Source organism: Condylostylus longicornis, unplaced genomic scaffold (genome assembly GCF_029603195.1).
Source record: "Condylostylus longicornis isolate FDR11 unplaced genomic scaffold, ASM2960319v2 ptg000038l, whole genome shotgun sequence".
NCBI lineage: Eukaryota > Metazoa > Arthropoda > Insecta > Diptera > Dolichopodidae > Condylostylus > Condylostylus longicornis.
In genome coordinates, this window is record NW_026578007.1 from 16,205,228 (window position 1) to 16,232,876 (window position 27,649).

Consider the following 27,649-nt stretch of genomic DNA (forward strand, 5'->3'; position numbering starts at 1 on the left):
TTACTTTAGTACTTTAATATTCGTATATGTAATACACTTTTTTTATAAATTTGCAGAAAAAAATACATATATAAAATTTTTTGAATGACATGAAAAATACACAAAAAAAAATTATAACAAAATAAAATTATCCTCCTTACATGGCAAATAATAATTTTACTTTTTTTTTCCTGTTATCCTTTCCCTATATCATTTCCTAACTTAACAATTCCAATTTAGTATCGTTTTGGGTGCAGTATAATTGCAAAAAATGACACTGACTAACTTAATCTAAAAGCGAAACAAAAAAAAAAGAGAGCAAAAATTGAAATAATTGAAGTTTTTGCCAGACACAAAAACAAATTCCAAATATCTGATACTAATTTTCAGCATGAAAAAAGATGAAAAATAAGAATTTGCCAAAAAAAAAAAAATTAAATTTTGTCGGTATTTTTTTTTTTTTTGGTATAAAATAGAAAACAGAATAAACAATGAAATTTTGTTTTGAGGATCTCATTATACACTGGTTTAAATTTATTCAATTCTCAAGAAACAAAAAATTAAATAAAAAAATTGAATATAGAAAAAAATAACAATGAAAATAAACTAAAGAAAATCGAGACGAGCTGAGAGGCGATAAAAAATAATATGGCAGCTTTATATAAGAAACGTATACAGGGTGATTTTTCAAATAGTGTGAATTCATATGGTCTCAACAATACTCACATGCTCTCACTTCAATAAGTGAAAATTTGTGAAATTCTTATTTAGAAATTCATAATAAAGCATCATTGAGCTTTTTACAAAATACAAAGATATCAAGAAAGTTTTAAGGAATTGCTGCGCTTCTTCAGAGTTTCCTTGCTACATATTTTCAGTTACATGACAAATAAAATATTAAATGAAAAATTTTTTAGGGAATAATTGAATTATTTCGCTTAAATTTTATGCCTTATAATATTTCCGAATCGACATCACTACAAAAAGTTCCTAGATTTTCTTCGCTGTTAATTCAGCTGCAATTAAAATGAGAATTCGTGAGTTAAGATCGGAAAAAATCATTTGCATTCTATAAAATTTTAATACATATAAGCCATTGAATTATAAATAAAAAGAATCTACCATAATGATTCCAAAAAAATTAAATAATTTTAATAATCTAAGGATGTTTTTGAAAATCTAATCAATTTTTTGTTAAAATTTAAAATTTCTTTAATTTTTTCCTATTATTTTGGAACAATAAAAAATTTAATTAAAAAAATTGTACAAACAAAGAAAAAATTTTTGAAATCAAATCTGGGGCGAAGCTATCAAATAAAATTAAAATCTTCAGAAGAATGCTATTGAAAAAGACCGAATAATTACATATATTCTCTGATAAATTGGTGAGTTAAGAAGTAGTTTAAAGGTTTAAATATCCTGGCTTGCTCTTGAATATGCTGGCAATCCGAATTCGAAAATTATGGTAAGCGAGTTTCTTTTTAATTGGTCAGCTTTGGCACTAAACTCTAAAGAAATGTTTAATTTATTTTATAGGCTCTCTAAAATTATGGTGTAGAATGTTGTATTCCATACAAAATCATCCTATATGTATATACTCGTATGTATGTATGACACACTTCAAGAAATAGTATATAATATAATATACATACATACATACGAAAAAAGGACATAACTATATGTGTACATTTTCGTGCGCCAGTAGACGTTATAAAAAATTTAACATTATTAAAAAAGTTTTTTCCCTCTTTCGGAAAAACTAAATATTTTCCATAAGGAATTCATTTAAGAATTTTTTTTTTCTTTATTTTTGGTTTTTGCATCTTACAAACTATTTTTTTTTTTTGTTCTTCTTCTCTAAGAAAAAAAAAATCAATTCAATTTTCTTCAATTTCTGTTTTTAGAAACTTATAAGTTATTCATGGCGACTAAAAGAAGTTTGCGCTCGGCAGATATGATGGCTTGTTTTTCCACTCGTTTTTGGGCGTTTTCTTTTTGTTTGTTCTGACAAAATCAACAAATTTCATCATTATTAAGACCGTATTCAATCAGAGCATGATAAGAAATCAGAAAAAATTCAAAAAAAGGAAAAAAAAGTATAAAATTTTTTTTTTTCCAAAAATTTTTTTTAATAGAATTTTAATATCTTTTAAAGTTTTAAAATAGAAATTTAAGAAAAAAAATATTAGCTAGCTAGTTTAGTTTAATTATGCAAAAGAAAATTGAATTTAATCGCCTAAAACTAGGCAAATTTTGAACAGTTTTTGTATATAATATTGATTTTAATCTTAAATGATAATAAGTAGTATAAAAATTATAAATTAGGAATAAAGTATAATGATAAGATCTCGAAAATAGGTCGAGAAATAATTCTAGTTCATCATACTAGAGCAAAAATCAATTTCGTGATATAAAATATTAAATTAGGTACTTTTTATAAATAGAGTTTAGGAGATTGAATAATTTAACGAATTATAATAGAAATAATTTAGTATGGTCCTACTATTTTATTAGAATTTATCTTAGAGCTAAACTCGATTGACGTTGTTCAATTATAGAGATTTTTGTCTATTACTCTAATCCATTAATTTAAAGTGATTTTTAATTATTTAATATCAATCTTGATATCTGTTATATCATTATTATTCTGCACCTATATTTTAAATTTTAATAAAATAAAGAATTACTTTAATTTTATTCTGAAATTTTAAAAAGATTAGCATTTTTCTGATGTAATTTTTTAGAAAAATATAATAAGTGTAATGAATTTTAAATAAAACCTAAAGTAAATATTTTTTAAAGCTGGTTGCAGTTTTCAGAATCAATGTTAAAATTATGAGGTTTTTTTTACTGAAATCACGAATTTATTAAATAATTATCACGTCATTATCACGTCTTTATGAATTTTTAAAATCGAATTCGAAAAGAAATTATATAGTACCTTATTTAGCCCAGGTTTTCCTATACTTAAAATATTAATTCCTCCATATGCAAATATCTCCAATGTTTCTTTTCAAATAACTTATAATTATCACCTAATTCCAATATATTATTACTTTAAAATCAAAATTTTCTACACATTAACTAAATTACTTAATCAATTTAATGAACAACTAGTAATGAACTCCATAATATTTTTGAAATGATACTTTTGAAATTTTAAAGTATTTACAAATCACGCAGAGTTTATTAACATTTGAATTCCTTTGTATCCTAATTAAATTATTAGCATTTAGAATTTTCTAAATTGAAATCAACTACATTAGTTACACATAGTTCTTCTTTAAATAAACCGTATATCTATATATATATATATATATATACGTTAAATTACGAACCAAAACACGTGTTTTTTTTTGTATAACAAATGGTACATTATACAAGTACTCGTATGTACATAAAAAAAAAACCCATGTATGATGATTGCAGCAAAAAATTCTTGCCAATAACAATAGAAAAACACAATGCTGGTAAATTGATATACAAAGAGATGATTGTATACCACATAAAATATTAAGAAATTTGTAAAATTTAGAATTGAATTTATTAGAAATTATAAAAAAAAATAGAATGGAATAGAAAAAATTTGTGATTTCTTTTTTTCGATTTTCCGAAAATTTAATTTATTTTTTTTATTGAATAGATTAAAATTTTTAGAGATTTATACAATAATACTTAAATTAATTATTAATTGTACGAATTTTTTACCTTCCTGACCTCATTTATTAATTTAGAAATTTTGGAATTTTTAATATAAAATTTTAGCATATAGAATTTTAATTAGCTGATTTTATATGTCATAGCCAAATATTTAATCCTTAGTCAATATCCCAAAATAATTTCAAATATTCTTAAAATATTTTTAAAATATTTCATTTATATATAATTAAAAATATGAGAACTATTTTTAATAATAGTTCAAATTTTAATGATATTTTTAAAAATTTATATATAAAACTTTTCAATTTTGCGACTATAATTTGAAAAAATAACTAAATAAATATTTGAAATCTCTCTTGTATAATATGAATACACACACACATAAATATATATTTTAATACACCTATATGTACATAATATATTTCTATTCTCCTCATTTTATTTGCTTTAAAAATAAGTATAAATGTAGCTTCTTTCCTCAACATATATATTCATATTCATATATACATATTCATACATTATGTTATGGTCTAACAAGAATAACTATTATTTAAAACAACTTCTTTAAAACAAACATAAAACTAACTTTCTATTTCCAATTTTAATATCACATACATAAATGTATATCACAAAGTTTTTTAAATTTAAAATTTGTTTGTATAACAGTGTTGGTGATTAATATTAATATTTTGTAGTACATTTTTCCAAAATAAACTGTTGAAAATATATAGGCAATGTAAAAATTGTATTTAGTTTTGTTAAATCTATTTCATCCAAATTTTTCTAATCGAAAGCAGATTTTGGATTTTTTAAAAAGAGTCCCAAACTTAAAACTTTGAGTTTCTGACTCTCCGTCCCAAAATCGAAACCCATCCGATTTTATCTTTTTTATAAAAAGGAACCTGAAACAGATTTGATATTAATTATGAAAAATTTTTATTCTGGCTTCTAAGTGGTTCTAAAAAAATTACTTCGGTTTACCCGAAAAGAAATTTCGTATTTCAAATAAATCACCTTAACAATTTTATTGCCACATGTAACCTTATCCAAATCTCCTACAAAAATCAACTAAATCAAAAGTGATAAAATTCTCTATAAGCCTTTTGCTTATCATTTCTCAATTTCAATAATGCCAATACAAAATCACTGATATTTACACTCTATATATATATATATATATATATATAATACAGACATTGCTTATATAAATATACAAATTATATACATACAAACAATCATGTTATATTGTAAACATTTTCAAGTATGTACTCATACAATCCTACTTAAAAACGATTTTGTAAAGTTTTTATTCGAAATTTATTTCCAATATTGTAACTTAACTTATAAAACTGAAATAAAAAAAAAAAAACCTAAAGTAGATGTTATTTTGCTTTTCTATTTTGTATTTATTCTTCTGATCAAAAAACAAATAAAAACTTAAATTTATTAGTTTTTCTATTTTAAAAACAAATTTTCCAAATTTTTTTTTATCATTATTTTTATTCTCAATTTTTTTTTTCAAAATGAAAATTTTCAACCAAATGTTAATTAGACGTAAGCATCCGTATGAAATGAAATCACACATTAATATGATTTTTATACTCGTATTACAGATATAAGAAGTTAAAGAAAAATTTGACAATTTATTATTAATTGCGTTTTATTCAGGGGCATATTTATTTATTTATGTTTTATTTATTTTATTTGATTTCTCTCAAAATGAGCTAATATAGCTCATATGCACGGTATAATATTTCAACTTGAGTTATAAAATAGGTCGAGAAATGATTCTAGTTCATCATACTAGAGCAAAAATCAATTTCGTGCCATAAAATATTAAATTAGGTACTTTTTATAAATAGAGTTTAGGAGATTGAATAATTTAACGAATTATAATAGAAATAATTTAGTATGGTCCTACTATTTTATTAGAATTTATCTTAGAGCTAAACTCGATTGACGTTGTTCAATTATAGAGATTTTTGTCTATTACTCTAATCCATTAATTTAAAGTGATTTTTAATTATTTAATATCAATCTTGATATCTGTTATATCATTATTATTCTGCACCTATATTTTAAATTTTAATAAAATAAAGAATTACTTTAATTTTATTCTGAAATTTTAAAAAGATTAGCATTTTTCTGATGTAATTTTTTAGAAAAATATAATAAGTGTAATGAATTTTAAATAAAACCTAAAGTAAATATTTTTTAAAGCTGGTTGCAGTTTTCAGAATCAATGTTAAAATTTTTTTTTTATAAAAAGGAACCTGAAACAGATTTGATATTAATTATGAAAAATTTTTATTCTGGCTTCTAAGTGGTTCTAAAAAAATTACTTCGGTTTACCCGAAAAGAAATTTCGTATTTCAAATAAATCACCTTAACAATTTTATTGCCACATGTAACCTTATCCAAATCTCCTACAAAAATCAACTAAATCAAAAGTGATAAAATTCTCTATAAGCCTTTTGCTTATCATTTCTCAATTTCAATAATGCCAATACAAAATCACTGATATTTACACTCTATATATATATATATATATATATATAATACAGACATTGCTTATATAAATATACAAATTATATACATACAAACAATCATGTTATATTGTAAACATTTTCAAGTATGTACTCATACAATCCTACTTAAAAACGATTTTGTAAAGTTTTTATTCGAAATTTATTTCCAATATTGTAACTTAACTTATAAAACTGAAATAAAAAAAAAAAAACCTAAAGTAGATGTTATTTTGCTTTTCTATTTTGTATTTATTCTTCTGATCAAAAAACAAATAAAAACTTAAATTTATTAGTTTTTCTATTTTAAAAACAAATTTTCCAAATTTTTTTTTATCATTATTTTTATTCTCAATTTTTTTTTTCAAAATGAAAATTTTCAACCAAATGTTAATTAGACGTAAGCATCCGTATGAAATGAAATCACACATTAATATGATTTTTATACTCGTATTACAGATATAAGAAGTTAAAGAAAAATTTGACAATTTATTATTAATTGCGTTTTATTCAGGGGCATATTTATTTATTTATGTTTTATTTATTTTATTTGATTTCTCTCAAAATGAGCTAATATAGCTCATATGCACGGTATAATATTTCAACTTGAGTTAATTAATAATAACAATATAAATATTTCTCAGTATCAAAGAGAGTGACATAAAAGAAAGGTTTTTGAATTCATACTTTCTCAATTGCTTTTTTAAATGCGTGCGAGAGTAAATTTTTTTTTTTTTTGCGTTAGTTCATTTAAATATATTCAATTCATAGTATAACACATTATAATGTATAACAGTTCTAAATAAGTAAATATTGCCAAATTCAGGTTTGAGAGTTGTCATATTTCTTTATATATAAAATAATTATTTACTGCAATTTAAAATAATTATATAACTGCGTAACAGTTTATGGTGTTATAACAGTTCTAAACAGTCTATACAGAGGAGTAGTTCATAAATGTAGTTATGTACATTTATTGCGTCATAAAAGTGAAATCATAAAATATTCAAGTTTATAAGTTTATTATTATTTCTATTATATATAACCAAGTTGCTATATACAAAACACTATTCCACTTATAAGTATTGCTTACTTGCAAATTAAAATGAATACATCAATTAAGATTTATACATTATCGTATTTTTCTTATGCATTACCGTAATGACACATAATACGTCATATCCCAAAATAAAATTCCAAAAAAAATTTCGCTTTAAAATCCTGTTAAAGATTAAAGAATAAAATTATACACGCAATAAATATAAATATATATATACAAAGGAACTAAAAAATCCTGTTTTAAAATAATTCATTTTTTATATTATCAAAAAATATAAAGATATTTAAATAAAATTAAGCAATAAAATCATAAAATATTATAAAATTTAGTCAATAATGGCAATCATTCTCAATATAATAATAAAATTAAAATTATTTAATTTCCGTTTTTAAAAGATTCAGGAAATCTATATATATATATATGTATAATATTTCATAAAATCTCAAATTATATATACGTAATATTCGAAATATTCAAACTATATAACAATACTATTCAAAATAGAACGGAACCAATTTTAAAAGCAATCAAAATACGATATATACACAAAAATTCTTAATATGTATACATGCATATTGTACATCTTCGAGTATATATGTATGTGAAAACATAAAATTCTTTAACAAATTTATTTTAAATTTGAAAACTTATCGAAAACCGACAATAATTTAAATCATTTAACCTAGTTCTTTTTGTAAAATTAATATTAAATATTTCAATCAAGAAAACATTATCACAAAAAGGAAAATGGAAAAAGCAAATTTTTAAAGAGTTTTTATATTTAAATGAATATTGCTATATTATACTATATGTATGCATATTGTATGTATATATATGTATGTATATTTATAGAAAACGCATTTAGTTTTTTTCTAATTTTTCAACATCCTTAACCACATATTACCACATATTAGTATTTTTCTACTTTATGTATACTTATATACTTTGTATACAAGCTGTTTCAAGTGATTTATGGAAATAGTATTATGAATTTAGTATCCCGTTATGAATTTAATACCGTAAAATCAATTATATAAAAATAATTAAGTTGTACATATGTTCAATGTAAATGTTTTAACAACAAAATTAAAAATTCAGACGCATTTTTTGAAAAAAAAATTTTCGGAAGTACTTACATGTTTATTTGTAAAATAAGTTAAATTTGTGTTAAATTAGCATTTAAATATTTGCCCTATGTATTACATTGAAAATTTTTGACACAATATTATTTTCGAATTTTGACAGAAATAGATATATTTTTCTAAAATTTATTGTATTGTTAAAAATTTAACGGTAATTACCTAAATGTATGTCGTATAACATCAATTAATCAAAAATTAAAATTATATTACTTAGTAAGTCAGGTTGACATTTGACCAGTATTTTCTTATTATACAAATTTTTTAATGCAGTATAGTAAAAATAATAAATTTTTAATTTAGTAAAATTCACAGGTCCACAAATTTTCGCTCCACAAATTCTACATTATTAATTTCCAATAAATTACATATACCGATATCTCACAGTTTCTCCAGCTAACTCTATATTTATCCTTGTTTTTTTTTTAAAATTTTATTTATTGATATTTCTTTTCTCTTTCTTTTACTATTATAACATTGCAATATAGATGTACATATATGTATAATTATAAATATATGAAATGTATATTAGCCAAATATTCGTTCTCATATGTTATCGCATCATATATGTATTTTATATATATATATAGATATGTATATACTTATAATATTGAATCAGAAATAAATTTGCATATAAGCAGTATAACAACCCGTAACTATATAACCTTGTCCTAAAAAAAAGGAAAAGAAAAAATATAAATATGTATGGATGTATGTATGTAAAAAAAAAAGAAAAATCAAATGGAATAAAATATTACATTTATTTTTTTTTTTTTCATTTCTTATTTTTCTTTTTGTCTTTATCCTTTTTGTGATAAACAATAGATTTCTAAAAATAGATTTAAAGGTTTTTAGCTTATAATATGACAAATACAAAAAGCTTGAAATAAAAAATATACAATGATTATTTTGAGAAATTTTTTTTCAATCCAATAAACAATTTATATATGAATTTAAAGAAATAATAAATATTTTGCTCAACAACTTTTTACTGCAAAATAAGAACCAAGGATATAGGGAAATTTCGTTTATTCTAACTGATTATTTAATAACCCTAATTATACCCAGTTAATAATTATATTGAGATATTGCGGTATTGAGGGTCCCAGAAGTAAAAAAATCACACAAATTTTTTTAAATTAAAATTTTCATATAATTTTTCTTAAAATTTCCTTAAAATTCTCATGAAATTTTGGTTATTATGAATTGTAATTTTCGTTTATTCTTATGAATATATCTTTATTTTAATTGTAGTTTTCAAAAATATGGGTCAGCTTATAGCTTGCCTCTTTTTAGAATTAAAAAAATCAAAATCTTCTACTTGACTTTAGAGTCTAGTAACATCAGTTTTACAGTTCATTGAATTAACTTAATTAAGGTGATTATCAGCCCGCCGTAATTTTTTCTTCATACTAAATATTAAAGGTTATTGATATTTATTGATTATATATTTGATATTTATGCAACCAGGGTTTGAATCCGAGGACCTTCGGTTAAAGGACCATTGCCATAACCATTACCACATTAGTCAGCTCAAAAAATGTTTTTCTCCAAAAACTACAAACAATTTATATAGTACTTCATTATATAGACATTAACAAAATCGCAATACAAAATTTATACGGAACACATTTTGTTTATTGGGTGAAATTCACAATATTTTCTATACTAAATATTATTGCATATGATATTGTCATCATAATAATGAATGAACGTTTCATTTTTTTTTTTTAAATGAATAGTTGAGACCTCACTCAATAAATTTTATATATATAATATATGTATGTATGTGAGATATTTTTATTTCATTTGACTTATATTTTTATATTTAATTCACTTGTTTTTTTTTCTGCTGTTTTATTCAATATATTATTGAATATTAAAATATAAAAATAATTAATTTTCATTGTTGTTATAAAATAGGAAAACTATTATGTTGTGTTATTTTACAATAAACGCGATAATGTGTTATCAACACTAATAAACGATCTAAACCATTGCGTTGTGCTAAGATCTCAGAGAAAAAGAATGACACTTCCTTTTTATTTATTCTAATTCTTTAAGAAATTGCTCAAGCGCATTAAGATTTTTCTCTTTATAATACCTCACATACTAAAATTTTGATTTGTGTAGAAACCCTCCGGGAACCTTAAAACGTTCCCTGTCCGCTAAGCCACATATGGTTCAGAAAACGTGCGCTAGATAAGCACTGATACGTTCCTGAGTCATATGTGCGTCAGGGGGTATATGAAATTTCTAAAGCAAATTATTCTGCACTGGACGTGCTGGTACGATAATAAAGTAAAGAAAACCGCCGGGCCATACGAAAAAATATTTTTATTTTATGCAGAAATCACAAATTATTATATATGGACCATATGTGTTTGAGGTAGAAATACCCTACATTAGTTTTTTTTTTTAATTATTATTATTAGTAAAGCTATCCTATGACTACAAAAAAACAAATTATTCAAAAAACTGTCGGTCAATTTTGCATTTTTGTATTGGGACAGGGAACGTGTTAGCGCTTCCCTTATGAGCGCGTATTACTTCCTCATAAATTTCTTCTTAAATTTTTTAAAATCACTTGAATATTAGGGCACAGAATAATATTTAACAAATTGTTTTTTTTTCACTAACACCTTTTTAAGAGTTTCGGGTCTCATCAGACTGATTTTTAAAAATCTCCCGGAACAAAAGTTTTACATCTCTCTGATACATTTCTAAAAATGTTCTGTATATGATCACATTTGTGAACTTTTAATTATTTTATGATTACATAAAATATTTAACCACATAATTCTTAACGACAAAATAGTTCTTTCAAAATAATGGTCATTATTCAGATAATTTTACATAAATATTAAATATAATTTCACAAATAAAATTTTATTAAATGATCAAGTTTATTATTATGACATAAAATATTTAAAATTTCATTTCATTTTAGATGAACCAAATCCAATTAATTTAAAAATACTAAAAATCTCATTCTATTAAAGTATATAAAAACAATTATATTTTCTGCATTTCTTTAATATTTCTCTTTAAATTCCTTACCAAAAATTTTACCATCACCATTTTATAATATATATGTGTATGTATTTAATGTTCTCGTTTATTGGAGTACTTTTATATGTTTCTGACCTTAAAACGTATTGATATTTTAAGATATTGTAAATGCTCGTTATTGCAATACATACATATTGTATAAATATGAATGAATATTCAATGAAAAATTCAGATTTTCTTTTCATCTTTTGGTATGCAATAAAAGGATATGCTATGTGAAAATTATTGAGATTTGAACTTAAACATAATAAAGTAAAAACAAAACCACATAATGATATTTCATATTGATTTGAAAAATCCTGAAGAGAATTGCTAAGTTCACTTTTATGAATCATAAAAATTGAGGCTTTAGTCGTAGAAACTTTGCTAATAACTATTTGCTGTTACTATTCCGAAAGGTTCTATTTTAATTTTTATTAAAAAGTTGCATTTAACAGAAAAAAGTCTTAAAAGCAGAAATTCCTTTTAAAAGTCTTTGTTTATTTGTTTGTATTAGAAGATAAGCAATTATCCACGATCAGTGACAAAAAACCATATTAACTTTTTCTATTAAAATCTTTAAAAAAAATATTGTTTAATAAATAGTTTCTCGATTTTGGGCAATATTGCACTATACACACGTCTAATGAGTTAGTCAAAAAATTGCGACAATTATTTGATGTAAAAATATGTGGCTTTATGAATTAATTTCCAAATAAAATAGCTTTAAATGAATTCTGCAAATTTAATTCAAATTACAAAATGTCATAAATTTCTAAATTAATAAATTTATTTTAATTTTTTTATTTATTTACAGTTGATAGTAGACATCTTAAGGAATCAATTGAACGTGCTGAATTTAGTTTAATTCTTGAATTATGGTTTGGTGAACAAGTATCTAATAATGGTTCTAGTTTATCATTAGCATCAACACGAACATTACAATTGAATTTTTATCCAGGAAGAGGTTTACATTATCATTTACCAGTTTTATTTGATTATTTTCATTTGGCAGCAATTAGTCTTGGAATTCATGCTAGTCTTGTAGCACTTCATCAACCATATATTAAGTAAGTAATAAAATTATTAATTAACTAAAAATAATATAGCAATTATATTTATATTACAGCTATAAATAAAAATTACAAGAAATTCTGCCTAGCTTCTGCAAAATATGATATATACTTAAACAAAACATTATTTCGGAGTATTCAGTGTAGTAATTATGAAAATTCATAATAATTATTACATATTATATACAAATATATACACAATTTCAATCACCATAATAATGTCAATTTAAATACAAATTAAACCAAAAAATAGAGCTCTGTGATTATACTGTACTTCATACGAAATTTTTTTTTAAATTAAATTTGATATTAATTTTTGACCTCTTCTAGAAGTTCTTGTGTATATTAGAATATTATCAAACCCAAATTATTCTCTGCTTCTTGAAATTTCTATCCTTGGCTATAGTACTTGGGAGTAATTTTAAATACTCCCCTAAAATTTCCTTTGATTTTTTGATGGATTCAAAAAAAAAAATAATCTTAAATATTAAAAAAAGACCTTGTAAATGAATTTATAAATTAAGTATTTTTTTTTGAAAAAATTTTAATATCAAGGACAATTTCCTCTTTTCCAGAAAATAAATATTAACGAATTAATGTATAAATGAAAATCTGAATTTTTTTGTGAAAATATAAAAATTTTATTTCTAAGTTTTCCAGACAGTTTCCATATTATATACATATAAACATTGGCCTATAATAATATTATTTAAATATAAAAATTTTTTAAAGAAATTGAAATAACAAAAAAATTTTCATTTTCATATATTGTCTTAGACTGAAAAATCTTAACTCAACTTTAAAAAATTTTCAGCTTTTTTCATTTATGCCAATTAGCGCAAAATTGTTCGTTCCGTGTCAGTGTCGTTTTTAATGTCATATTTACATTGAATAATAATAAAAATAAAAGAAAGAGCCATACAGAACCAAATTTTAAAAAAAAATTCATTTTGACAGAATTCCCAATTTTTTTCAAATTATTCAAATCATTTTGGTTTTTGGTCACGAATTCTCTATAATTTTAGAATTTAAAACGACGTATCTAATTTTTATGACTTTTGACATCTACAAAACTTATATTATTATACGATGTATATGGATAGTATTCTGTATTGTCAAAAATAAAGTTGTAAAACCCTATTTAAACAGTATTTAATTCCAAAACAAAATACAAGAACACTGCATTATCAATACAAAACAAAATTTTCTTTTTACATTTCGGAATACAAATTTTGATTTTTTGACATTGACAATTCTTTTTAAATTAACATTATATGTAACATTATATGTATTATTTTAATATCAGTCTCCTTAAAATTTCTAGCATATTGCCAATTTTCTCAATTATCGTCAAAATTTTATAAAAAGCATTAAGAATGTTTTGAATATACGATTTGCTTTTCTTTGTGTTTTGAAAACACATTTTATACAATTCAAAATGCGTAATATTCTTCAATTTTTCCTAAAATACAATGTGATGATTTGTCAAAGTTTGCAGAGTACTGCCGTATTAATTACAAAACGGAATACTTCCATACTTTCACCCACAAATAAATTGCAATGATCTTTAAAATTTAAATTAAAACTATTTAAATTAAATATAGAATAAATTTATTACAATAATCCTTATAATTTTATATTAAAAAAAATTCATTTAAAAACTTAACACTTTGCTTGCCTCCCTATAAAAGCTTTGATCTCCAATATTAAGATATATTCACTTTAAAATGACTCTTTTTAAAATAAATTTGATTGATTGTGATTAATGATATTAAGCATATGCATGAAATAATTATAAATCCTCAATATCTTTCTTTGCATATGCTTTATATTGCACTAAAAATAACATTTGCTGAGTGTTTTGAGCTTTTTTACAACATTTTAATTTTTTTTTTTTTGATTCCCAACTCATTCAACTTTATGTGTTTTATTATCCATTTTTATTTTTGAATTAATAATCACACAAGATTATTTAATAATTGCATAAATTAATAATAAATATATTACTATACAAAAAAACAAACTAATTAATTATTTTTTCTTTCTATCTTTCTCTATTTTCTGATCTTTTTTTTTTGTTTAATTTCTTCTTGCATGGCATCGTTAAACCTCTTTTGCAATCATGGTGGAAATATTTAATTAAAACTTGATTTCTCTATATAAAAATTTACATTAACGCTATTAATTCTGTATATGTATGTTAAACCGAAAACAAATTGTTAACAATGTGCCTTTTATGTAATTTAAATTAAAAATCAAATTTTTTTCATTAACGAAAAATAAATATTAAGGAAAACCGTTTTAAATTTTATAAAAAGTTGGTAAGCCTGTAGTGATATTTTTAATGAAAAACTAATAACACCAAATACTATTAATTTTGTAGCAATAGTTTGTGAGTTATTCAGCACATTTCATATTTATTTTTAAACTTTGACTTCGAAATTGTAATAATAGGTTATTATTAAACATTTCAGCAATTGAAACCCACCAGCTGAATTGTGTTTTAAAACCACATTACAACAATTTTGAAGTAAGAGTTTTTTTCAAACTTTAAAGTAGCAAAATAGTAATAAATTTCTTTTGACAAGTTTTATATGCATAATTAATGTCATATCAGTTTTATATTTATAGAAAAAAAATAAACACATTGCACATAAAATTAAATAGTATAAAATCAATTAATGGTAAATTTAATAAAAATAATTAATTTAAAATCATAATTTCTATAAAAATAATGTAAATTGTTATTATTATTTCTGTATGCGTAGAAATTTTTACTTTAATAATTGATTGATTGGATAAAACAGTCGCGCGTTAAGAAAAACATTCATATAGTCGATATCATGTCGCTTTACTTTATTTTATTGCACGAAAACTAAATCGTTGTTTTCGGTTCAGTTTTCAATTGCCTTCGAATTTAATTTACCACTAATGAACCGAATTTGTCTAAGTATATTCCTGATACTCGGCTCAGATATGTCGCCCAATCTTGCAATCTTTGTTCAGCACGACAAGGTTTGTGTCTTAGGAGAAATAATATTAAATATTACACGACTTACTCTGTCAATTGAGACTTACATATATTGTTATATGTAAATCTCAAATGTCTTGCAGTTAATCTCTTGCATTTTACATTCTTTTTATTTTCAATTTTTAAAACTCATAATATTATTCATAAAAAAGTAATTGTAAAATAAGTAAAATAAATTGGCACTCAAAAAAATTTACATTTAAGCAATCTAAGTAGACTTTTTATATTCAACAAATTTAATTTATTTTAATTGCAAAACTCAATCTACGTAAACACATTTGAAATTTTTTTATAAATCATAACTAGCATACAAAATTCAAAAAGCAATTTTTAATTCATACTTACATAATTACTTTATTTTTCATAATAATAATTTACTTTAGTATTTTGTGAATAGATTCAAAATGAAATGAATTTAAATCTAAAACTAACACTTTGAATATTTTGATTCAATTAAATTGAAATTTTAAAACATTTTAAACTTACTACTCGTATAAAGTCTTACCGTAAAATTTTTTTCTTATACATACATATTTAAACTCCATTAATAAATTTTTAATTTATTTTAGTGCCCCACGAACATCGAAACCATGGCTTAGTGGTGGAAAATTAAGTTGTCGTGGTAGTACATCCCCAGGTCCTTTAGAAGCTGTATTCTTTGGTCCAAATATCGCTGGAACAACGAAATGTAGCGGTGGTCCAAATAGCCGTTTGCTACAAGCTCGCAATATTCATCGAGAAATTTGTGCCTTGCTTTTGGGTGTTGTTGAATCTTTAAAATTAACACTGAATGAATTCAGTACAGTTTTACCTCCACAATGGAATAATATAATTGGATCTCCTGTTTACAAAACTAATGACACATCAGAAAGGTTAAAGAAATTGTCAGATCAAGCAAAGGTAAATAACCAAAAAAATTATTTTTTTCTTAAATTAAAACTATTAAATCTTTGGTCAAATGCATTAATAAGTTTATTTTATGAAAATTATTTTAATTTATAGCTCCACGATAGTGAAGATGATTTTGCGATTCGTGCTAATTCTGATATTGCTCAATTATGTGCTGAAAGTATAATGTATTGGCGGCGTATCGTAGCAGTATCAACACAACCATGCATACATTCTCTATTAGCAAAAAAACATCATATATTACGAGTACGTCGTTTTGCCGAGGGTTTTTTCGTTATGGAAAATCCTCGCCATTCTGCTGCCGGTTGTTACGATAACAATTATCAAAATTATGTTGCTGTTTGTGAAATGGCAAGACGTAGTAAATATATGCCATCAATACCACCCCTACCAGTTCATTGTACACCATTAGATGGCGATGCAAATTCACTACCATTAATTTTTGAAGACAGATATCAAGATCCACCCAAATATTCACGTCGCCGTACTGGTAGTGACCCACATTTAAATAATGGCCATGATACAATAACGTCTTTATCAAAATCTAATAACAATAATAATACCAATACAACACCTGTAAGTAGCGCAAAGACTTTATCAGAAAAAATAAATCAATCGGTGCCAACAATCAATTCTACTAGAATAAATTCTGCTTCTGTACCTACTTCTGGAATTACAGTGAGTTATATTGGCATGAATGGTAACGGAACAACGCCAACTACAGAACAGCAACAGCAACGACTAAAAGAATGTTCCTGTGGAATTAATTTCGAATATCAAAAACCTAATAATTATTTAGGTGTCATGACTCCACGATTTGCATTGGGTGGTGATATATTACAAGCAAGTTTAACTATAACACCAGCCGCAGCATCCATATCAACAATGAATTGTGTTGGTATGAGGCAAAAAACATTGTCTAGATATTCAGTATCTGTTGTAGAAAATGGTAATAATAATTTGTGTCATGGTGAATGCAGAAATTTATCAGAATGTTGTACAGCAGAAAATCAAAACGAATTTTATACAATTGGTGGTAATAGTAATTCTTTTCCTACACGACACAGCAAATCTCTGGACCAACTAGATGGTGGAGTTGCTGAAAGTACAGTTAAAAGTACTGTTGAGTCGGATGATCGAATCAACAAACGAGTAAACTACAACACATCAAACGGTCTAACTGGAGTTCATAGCACAACTTCCCTTACAAGATATCAACAACAGGCAACACAACGTTCACAAATCCCATTAAACACAGTGCAAAGTCATGGTAATTTAAGCCATATTAGCAAATATCCAGCAACTGCCACTCCACAAAATACTTTGAATCGTGAATATAAGGCAAAATTACAAGCAGAAGACTTATTGAAAAACATAAACGAATTTAGGGAGAAATATAAAAATCCAGGAGATCCAACAAAACGTATTCAACAATTTTTGAATCGTGAACCATTATTTTCGAATGGATACAATATGGAATCTTGTGGAATGTATCGACGGGATGATATGGGCGGAACTTTGAACCGTATTATAGATGAAAATCGTAAATTAGGAAAATATGATTATTTACATGAAATAAAAATGCTTAACCAGCCTCGGCATGGGAATAATACGAATAATAAAACTCATTGTGCGTACTATAATTCTTTACCAAAAACAACAGGATCCGGAGTACCACCACGTAATTCTTATCCTCCTATAAGGAGTAAAAAAATAATGAACAACAATAATCATAATATTAATAACAACAATATTTTAAATGGAATTGAAAACACAAATAAATTTCCACAAAATTTTGATTCGCATCAAGAAAACCCCATACCAAGAAGCAATTCATCTTTTACGTTGCAAAACAGTCATCGGCCTAACCCGTGCTCGAATTCTCAAACTATTCCAAGATCAGTTGAAATCGCTCGTGTTAGAATGTCTGATTTAAAAGAAATGCTTAGAAATGGAACGCTTGGTAAAGATTCCAGCAGTTCCGAAAGTGATATTCCATCAAAAGTACGCAAAGGAAAAGAACAACGAATTTTATCTTCAGCGAGTGTTCCCTTTAAATTAGAATCTCTTGATCAATCAACACAAAATTTTAATTTGAACAGTAACCAAAGTGATCCTAATTCAGGTTTCAGTGAAAGTTTACCAAATTTAGCACCACCTCCACAATTTGATACATCGCCAATACATCGACCAAAAACAAGTAGTAACAGCAATTCGACGTCATCGATGAGTGAACAAAGTGGATGGGTTTCGAGCCGCAAAAGCTCTGGTCCTTCAAGCCCTGAAACTTTACAAGACGAACAGTATGCAAGTCAAAATAGAATTTTGAATGGGGAGCAATTAAGACGAAAACTACAAAAATTATTTGATGAACAAGAAGCAAAAAAGAATCGATTACCACCTAAATCTAGTAATAAACATCAAACCAAAAATGAATCGTCTCATAAAAAAACTTCAACAGTAACAATAAAACCATCAGTTACAGCGAAATCAAATGAGCGCAATGATATTTCGAAAGAATTCAAGATGAAATCTAAACCAGAATGGATTAATATTCCTCCGATATCCGACAGGAAACTCTACAATTTGGGCGCAATAGAAAGTGCGCCAGCAAATTCATCTGACAAGGCTTTTCATGCATCAATTAATGTAACTTCTAAAATTGCGGACAATTTAAAACAATCTGAGAAATCTAAATCAGAATTTGACATTACCAGTATTAATGATAATGAAAATCCTTTTGCAAATGTAAGAGTACCACCACCAAAACAATTTCAAGATACTCTTTTACCACCCGATGAATTCCGTGACCCTCCTTCAGGTAACTCACCTTCCCCAGATAAAGAGGACCCTTTATTAGAAAAGTTAATTGAATCCGAAAAACTTAAATCTAAATCCAATTCATTGAAAGATAAATATAGAAGTCAAAATTTAGAAAAATCCTTTGACTATAATATAAAAAGAAATTCGGAGCCCAATTTTAAGAAGCAGGAACATGCAGTTAACTTTAAAAAGGATGACCATATTTCTCACAGAAAAGAAGATATTAATCTAAATAAAAAAGACGAAAATTTTTCCAAAAAAACAGAAGATCACAAAATTTTACACCACGGAAAGGAAAATCAGGTGTACAAAATCGATGATCATAAACATAATAAAAAGGATGAATTATTGATGCATAAGCAGCACAAAAGAGAAGATAATTTATACAAAAAAGAACAGGAGCAAAATTGCAACAATACAAAAAAAGAAGATTTTCAATTTTATATTAAAGATATACCCAATTTTCCAGAGTATAGAAATGATGATCATATTCCAACGAAAAAAGAAGAACAACAATACCATCATCATCATCAGCAACAACATCAACAGCAACAACATCAAAAGCAACAACAAACTCAAATAAGAAAAGAAATAACCCCGACAACACCTGCTCGTAAACCAGTTGGTGCTATAGATAATCCTGTTTATCACATTTATGAAGCCCTAAAACCAAATCAAACTCAAATTGCTCCAAATAACACTAATAGTTCAAATTCTCATCCAAGACCATTTTTAAAATCTCAAAGTAGCACAGAATTAACTGTTAGCCTAGACAATGAATTAATTGGCGGTGGAATTAGTTGCCAAAGCGGTTACAACAGTCAAAGTAGTTTAAATGGGCAAAGTTTAAGTGGTGGGCAGAGTAGTAGTCATTATAACAGCGGTGGTGGAAATAATGGGGGCCAAAACTCGAATGGTTTCAGTGATCGGGCAGAATTAGACGAAGAAGATGATAGCGGACGTGGCACTGAAGATTATCGTATAATTGAACGCAGTGATAGTCAAAAGGCAAACGGAAAAAATTCAAAACGTAAAAATCAACAGCAACCGGAATCTGCATTTTCTTTAATGGAATTTGAAAAATATCGTGAAGAATTCCGAAAACAAATTAAATACAATGGTGCTATTTATTCTGATTTTCCAAAATTAGCATCTGATATGCCATATTTTCATATTAGTGATGAGTACAGAGCATTTTCACCAGCAGGCATGCATTTAATTATATGTGTTCATGGACTAGATGGAAATTCTGCTGATTTAAGATTAGTTCGAACTTATCTTGAATTGGGTTTGCCAGGAGCTAATTTAGAATTTATAATGTCAGAAAGAAATCAAGGTGATACATTTTCAGACTTCGATACAATGACTGACAGGTAAATTTTATGATATTTTACTAAATATTCGTTTAATATTAATTTGAAAATTTCTTATTAACAGACTAGTGGCAGAAATTTTATATCACATCGAAACTTGTGGCCTAAATCCTACAAAAATATCATTTGTTGCACATTCTTTAGGTACAATAATTGTAAGATCAGCATTAGCTAGACCACAAATGAGGCCACTTTTACCAAGACTTCATACATTTTTGTCATTATCAGGTCCACATCTTGGTACATTATATAATTCAAGCGGCCTAGTAAATATGGGTAAGTATTTTTTTTTTTAATTTTATAAAACTGCATATTAAAAATGCTTTTTTTATAAGGTATGTGGTTTATGCAAAAATGGAAAAAATCTGGCAGTTTATTACAATTATGTTTAAGGGATTCACCTGATTTAAGGCAAAGTTTCTTGTATCGTTTAAGTCAACGAAGTACACTACATCATTTTAAAAATGTGTTATTATGTGGTTCAAGTCAAGATCGTTATGTACCACCACACTCAGCTAGATTAGAATTATGTAAGGCCGCTATACGGGATAACTCGAATTTAGGAAGTGTATACAGGTATTGTTTTCTTTATAAAATTTTATTCATTTCCATAATAAAATTGTAATAATTAAATAGGGAAATGGTTCATAATATAATGGCTCCAATGTTAGCTAGACCTGAATTAACTTTAGCCAGATTTGATGTTCATCATGCACTACCGCATACAGCAAATTCATTGATTGGTCGTGCAGCTCATATAGCGGTTTTGGACTCAGAATTATTCATTGAGAAATTTTTATTAGTTGCCGGCTTAAAATATTTCAGCTAGCTGAAATTAACCACATCTATCTTTACTTTTTAAAAAGTACATAAATATTAAAAAAAAAATTTATGTAAAAAAATTTTCCTATTATAGTCAAAATGTAAAAAAATAAAAGTAAAAAAATACTTAAAAATTTTATAAAAAATTTTAGAGGAACAATTAATTTTTTGATCATTGTGTCAAATTCAAAAATAGATTATTTATTAGGAAAAAAAAAATATTTAAATTTTTAAATATTTTATTTTTTAATTTCAGTTGGTTGAATTCTAAATAGTTTTAAAAGAATGTGTTTTGCTCACTGCCTTATAATTGCTACACTAAAATCATAATCATTTTTATTATAACAAAATTATTTAGAAGTTCAATGCGGATAACATGAATTATACGTTATTACTAATTATATTTTTTCACTGCCAAATAAAAATTATTCAAATTTCTATAATTATTATTTAAATCTTTTACAAGGTATTTTAAATTACGATACAAATGTGAAATAAAAGTTATTTTGTAGTCCTCAAAAATGTGTCATGGTTCCAGTTTTATAATAATTTTCTTATTGAAATTATTTAATTACGTACGAGTAGCAGAGACCGCCAAGAAATATTCAAATTTGTATGTGCTTCAAAAAATATCAAGGAAAAAACTACTTAGAGTTTTAGAAAATACAATAAAAAAAATTAGTAGAAAAAACCATTAACAGAATAAACTGTAAGCAATATCAATGAAGAAATTGCGATGAAATTTCCGTTTCCAATCCGTTTAATGAACATTAAGGTAATCAACATTATGACTTGTATGCACACTAAGAGGAACTAAAAGCAGATCATATAATCATTTTACATTTGTAACGTAATTCATTGTTGAAAAATAACAGACCAATTTATATTTGTAATAATATTTCATTTAAGATTTAATTCAATACACTTTTTATACATAAATATTCGTGAATAATACTTAAAAATATCTAATGGCGACCACTAATTAATTTAATACAAAATATATACTATTAAAAATTTAAACTATAAAATACCAAAATAATATTGTTGGACTTAAAATTAAAAATGCTTTTAATTGATGTTTTAAAAATTCCAATTAATATTTTAATTACTATTATAATTTTTTCAAAGGTCATTTTCAAATTTTATTATACATACGCATATAGATTAAACACATAGATTTCATTTTGGTACTTTTCTCAGATTATGTTATTAGATGTTCCTTATGAGATTCATTTTTCTTTTGTGTAAGATATTTTGGCTATGTAACCCAATAAAAGTAAACAATATTTATCTATTACATTACTACGTATATGAGCGTATACGAATTTCAAAATCATCTATTATTATAAATGGAAAATCACAATAAAAATTTAAAAAACAAATCTCATATTATAACGAAAAAAAAATATTAAATTGAATAGTTTAAATTCATAATGTATTCAATAATCTTCAATAGTCTTGAAGCATTCATCACTTAAATGAATGGTGATTGAATATTCAAAAATATTGAAGTTTTCAATATAGAAATTGATTTAATTTAAAAAATTACAAAATTTTTTCAAGAACATTTACATTTTATCAGTTGTATCGTTTATCTCGTTATGTTTATCTCACTTTTTATTCACTTTCAAATCAGAATTCTTATTTTTTTTATAAAAGATGTTTTTCAATAAGATTACTACATTTTTTCACTTTTTATTTTTTGCATTTTTTCTCAAATTATCGACTGAACCTATTTACCTTCAAAATAAAAGTGAAAAAAATTTTGTATACAATTTTCGAAAAAACAGAAAAATTCTTCTCACTCGAAATAATGACATTATAGAAATAAAATATGATAATCATTCACTTTCCTCATTCAGCGAGATACACGGCCACACCTCATGTTTACCTAATGCATTTGTAAAATTATTCTTTATAAAAGTACTATTCAAATTAGACACATTACATCACAAATCATAATTCATAAATTGAGTTGATCCGCATTTAATCTTCTAGAAAATCCTCACAATAAAATTTATTATTTTTATATTAATAAAAATTTTGTTAATGAATTTAACAAAATTATTTAAAATATCATTAAAATGAATTTAAATTAATTTTTAACTATACAATTACTACTCATAATTTCCTTTCTCTTTTATTTTCAACATTTTTTTTTTAATTATTATTATTTCAATAATTATTTACAATTTTAAAATATATTGAGACTGAAACTGTATTATATATTTATTATAAAAATTTAATATAAAAAAAGGGAAAAAAAATATTAAAATTTAATAATTAAAAAAAGTTTTTAATCTGTTAAGAATTTGAAAAAAAAAAATTCATTAATTCTTATTTTCAAAATTAAAAAAATGATAAGAAACTTCGACAAAATCAGTTTCAAAAACCAAAAAAAAAAAAAAACGAAGTTTCAAAAAAGACACAGTATAAGTTATACAAAATAAAAACGTTTTTATTTTTATTAAATAAAAAAATAAATAAATAAATATTTAAAATTTATCAATATTTATATTATAATGTAAAACTATAAAAAAAAAATAAATTATTATTCAAAATTATTACTTGAAATCAAAACTTCAAATTCAAAATCAAAATAAAATTAAAAATCAATAAAAAAAATGAAAAAAAAAAATAAATAAAATTTAAATCAATAGGGGGTCTTCCAAAATGCACATCTAACAGCAATTCGATTTACTCAGCATTTATTGAAATTGTATTGTTGAATAAATTAAATTGACGTTAGTTCTACATTTTGGTAAATGCCAAAATTAAAAAAAAAATATTCAAAAATTTTTTTTTAATTAAATGTAAGTATAAATGAAATTTTTAGAATACATTTTACAAACCAAAAAAAAAAAACAACAGAATTTAAAATTTTAAAATAAAATAATGAAATATTTAAATTTAAAATTTGTGTAGTTGTATTAAAACAATTCAAAAATAAAAAAAAAAAACTAAAAAATATTCTACTAATTACAATAATGATTAACTGTCATAATAAAATTATTATTTTTTTTTTTTTTAAATGCACTATTTTTAATTTTTATTTTGTAACAAAAAAAAATAATATTTTGAACTTCTTTGAATTTACTTTAAATTTTCAACTAACTAAATACCTAAAATATGATTTGTCAACAATTCTACAAAACAAAACTATTAAATTGTTTTAGTCCATATTAAAATAATAAACTGAAAACTTCAACTGTATGCAACAACTGAAAAAAAAATTAAATAAGAAAATTAAAAAAAGATATGTTATGTGGACATAATATGTATACATACATACTTACTTTTGGAATTTTTCCATAATTCAGACATACTGAAAGTACTGAAAGTTTAAAATTAAATTTTAAAAAAATTTTTCACACACATTTACAAGTCTGCAGAAACTAAATATTTTACTTTTACAGATTTGTAACATACTCGAGTAATTCTTTAATATCCAAAATTTTTCTATTAAGCTCTTCTTTTAATTTTTATAAAATTTTTGCACAACTTGTAACTACTGTTTTGTTCAAAATTTCTTATTTTAAAAAAACATTAGAAATTTGAGCATAACTGTCATTTTCGAACATGTTATTTTTGCAAATTTTGCAATTTGAATTTTTCGAACGCGCTTTATATTAAAACCTAAATTAGAACTAAAATTATTTAATATCTTTGAAAAGCTTATGCAATTCAATGTTATTGAATCTTATAATATTTAATAGCAAACACCATAATTAGATAACATTATTTAATATAATGCGGGAAAATTATTTAATATTTTAAAAATTTATTATTAATACTTTTACAAACTATTAAAAAATTATTGACGAAGATTTGGAACAAAATCAATATTAAGAAAAATATATAGAAAATCCGGATTTATTTATTATTATTTATAATACCTGTTATTTATTATAATATTTCAAAAAATTTATATTTAAATTAAATAAATGTGTTTTTCTAAATTAAATTTTCTTATAAGCCACAATATGAAAGAACCAAAACAATTTAATTTTTCAATAATGTATACATATATATGATGCAATGGAATAATTTTTTTTTTTCAATTAAAAAATAATTATGTATCTCTATTTCATAATCTTCAGAATAGAAAATGTGTATGTAATCTAATTGATCTAAGAAAAAAATTAAATTTAAAAGATTATTTCAAATTTGAAATTTCATACCTTGTACTTTTATTCCAAGATTCATATTATGTATTATGGTTACTCGGAATGAAATTCGATAGATAATTTTTTTTTTTTAATTGTTTTGACTTAAGTAAGTCATTTTTTAAACTAAAATTCAAATTGAATCTTATGTTCTTAATTATAACTCTTTATATATGTATGTATGTTTATAATTACAACCAAATAAGACCTACATAAAAATAACAAAAAAAAAATTTAAATAATAATTGATTAAAATTATTTATCAATTCAACTAAATGTTTGATCTAAGTAATCGACTGATAACAAGAATAGCAAAAAAAAATTCTATTTATTTATTTATTTTTCAAAACAACTTTTTTACATATATTTGATTATTTAAAAATGCGTATAGTAAAACATATACACATTTTATATTGATTAAATCACCCCTATCACGTCTATCACCTCTAAACAACTTCAAAAAATAAATACCTGCTATAATATTATAGCTACTGATGTTTTTTTTACAACTGTAGTGAAAATTCTACCTTTTAACAATTTTCAAGACATTTTCATTTTTTAATTACCAATTAAAACACGATATTGGACAAATATTTTATTAACTCAATTTTATTTAGCTTATGTTACTTTTTTTTTTAAAAAAATAACGCAGAAATTTCTAATTTCCTGACTGTATGATCCCCAAAATGGGGGTTTCACGCTTACTATTATATTAACAATGCTAATACAGTTTATTATGTACTAGACTACATGTTAGATTCCATTTTGATAAATACAATTTTCATACATAAATATGAAAATAAATACAATTTTTTTTGATAAATACAATTTTTGTTTTTCTAAATAAAAATCGAATACAATATTGAAAAACTTTTTCTAAAAAGTTATTTAAAAAATTTTATTATCAAGCTATTATATTTTAATTATATTATCAAATTGTTTAAGCTTATCATATCGCACATTACTTGAAACTCTTTTAATTTAAAACAAAAAAAAATTAACAAAAACATTTCAAACCAATATTAATGATTTGTTTAACTAACATAAAACAAAATAATTATTAAAATGTAATCCATGCCAAATTTCAATACACATACTATAATTAAAATTAGAATTTAAATAGATAACTGATTGACCACTGAATCAGAATTAATCGAAGCAAAAAAAAAATATATTGTCAATTTTAACCAAAGTAGAAATCACATCATTAGATTTAATCATAAAACAGTTTAAATTTAAAAAATATACATAATTATAATTTTTATAGGGAAAATTAAAACAAAAAAAAAATCAACGTAAAATTTAAATAAAAATATTATATTAAAAAAAAAAAACAATGTTGAAAATATAATTTTTTAGCAAAATCTAATGAAAGATTGTAAATATAAAATGTTGGAATTTATATGAAAGTTTTTACTTGCAAAAGTAAAAAGTACGAATTGTTAAAAGAAAAATGTTTAAAAAAAAAATAGTAATAAAAACTATAATAAAAATTAAATAAAATTCATGAAAACAATCCGTTCTTTTTCAATTCTTTTTCAAACAACTGAATTTTAACTCAATGAATTGTTCCTATAAAAAAAACTAAATTGTCGACGAATGAATGCAATACTATAGAATGTATATTCTTAAAATTCCCCATATCTTAAAACTAGATAAACTTTTAAGAAAAAACTATGAATTTTGTATACATACTATGTATAAATTTTTAAAATTATACAAAATTATATGTAACACTATTTGCAACAAAATATATAATATGTCCCTATCTTATATATGCAAATCGTTTATATACCAGCATATATGTATATGCAAATCGTTTAACATTTCAAAGAATCATATCCTCTATTATTTACATACATAAGTATACTTTCTTATAAGTAGACAGAAATATAACTCTTTAATAATTACGACCTAATGTATATATTTGTATATATATGTACATATGAATCAACTCATATTACATTTGGGAAATTTATAATATATGTATGTAAAAGTTGTATGGTATGGATGTGCTATAAACACAAAAATTCTAAAA

General features: G+C 23.7%; 1 protein-coding gene across 2 annotated transcripts in view; it reads left to right on the forward strand.

The window, feature by feature from the left end:
- The window catches only part of LOC129608916 (uncharacterized), a 73,469-nt gene extending 50,164 nt beyond the window's left edge, over nt 1–23,305 (forward strand). The window contains exons 3-9 of one of the 2 annotated variants that reach the window (XM_055520712.1): nt 12,232–12,484; nt 14,779–14,808; nt 16,088–16,418; nt 16,521–20,623; nt 20,688–20,899; nt 20,959–21,199; nt 21,260–23,305. In XM_055520712.1, coding sequence (XP_055376687.1) covers nt 12,232–12,484; nt 14,779–14,808; nt 16,088–16,418; nt 16,521–20,623; nt 20,688–20,899; nt 20,959–21,199; nt 21,260–21,452 — 5,363 coding nt within the window. In that variant the 3' untranslated portion in view covers nt 21,453–23,305. The remainder of the gene's footprint in view (nt 1–12,231; nt 12,485–14,778; nt 14,809–16,087; nt 16,419–16,520; nt 20,624–20,687; nt 20,900–20,958; nt 21,200–21,259) is intronic. The other variant, XM_055520713.1, reaches the window with a different exon arrangement.
- Nucleotides 23,306–27,649: the final 4,344 nt, after the last annotated feature.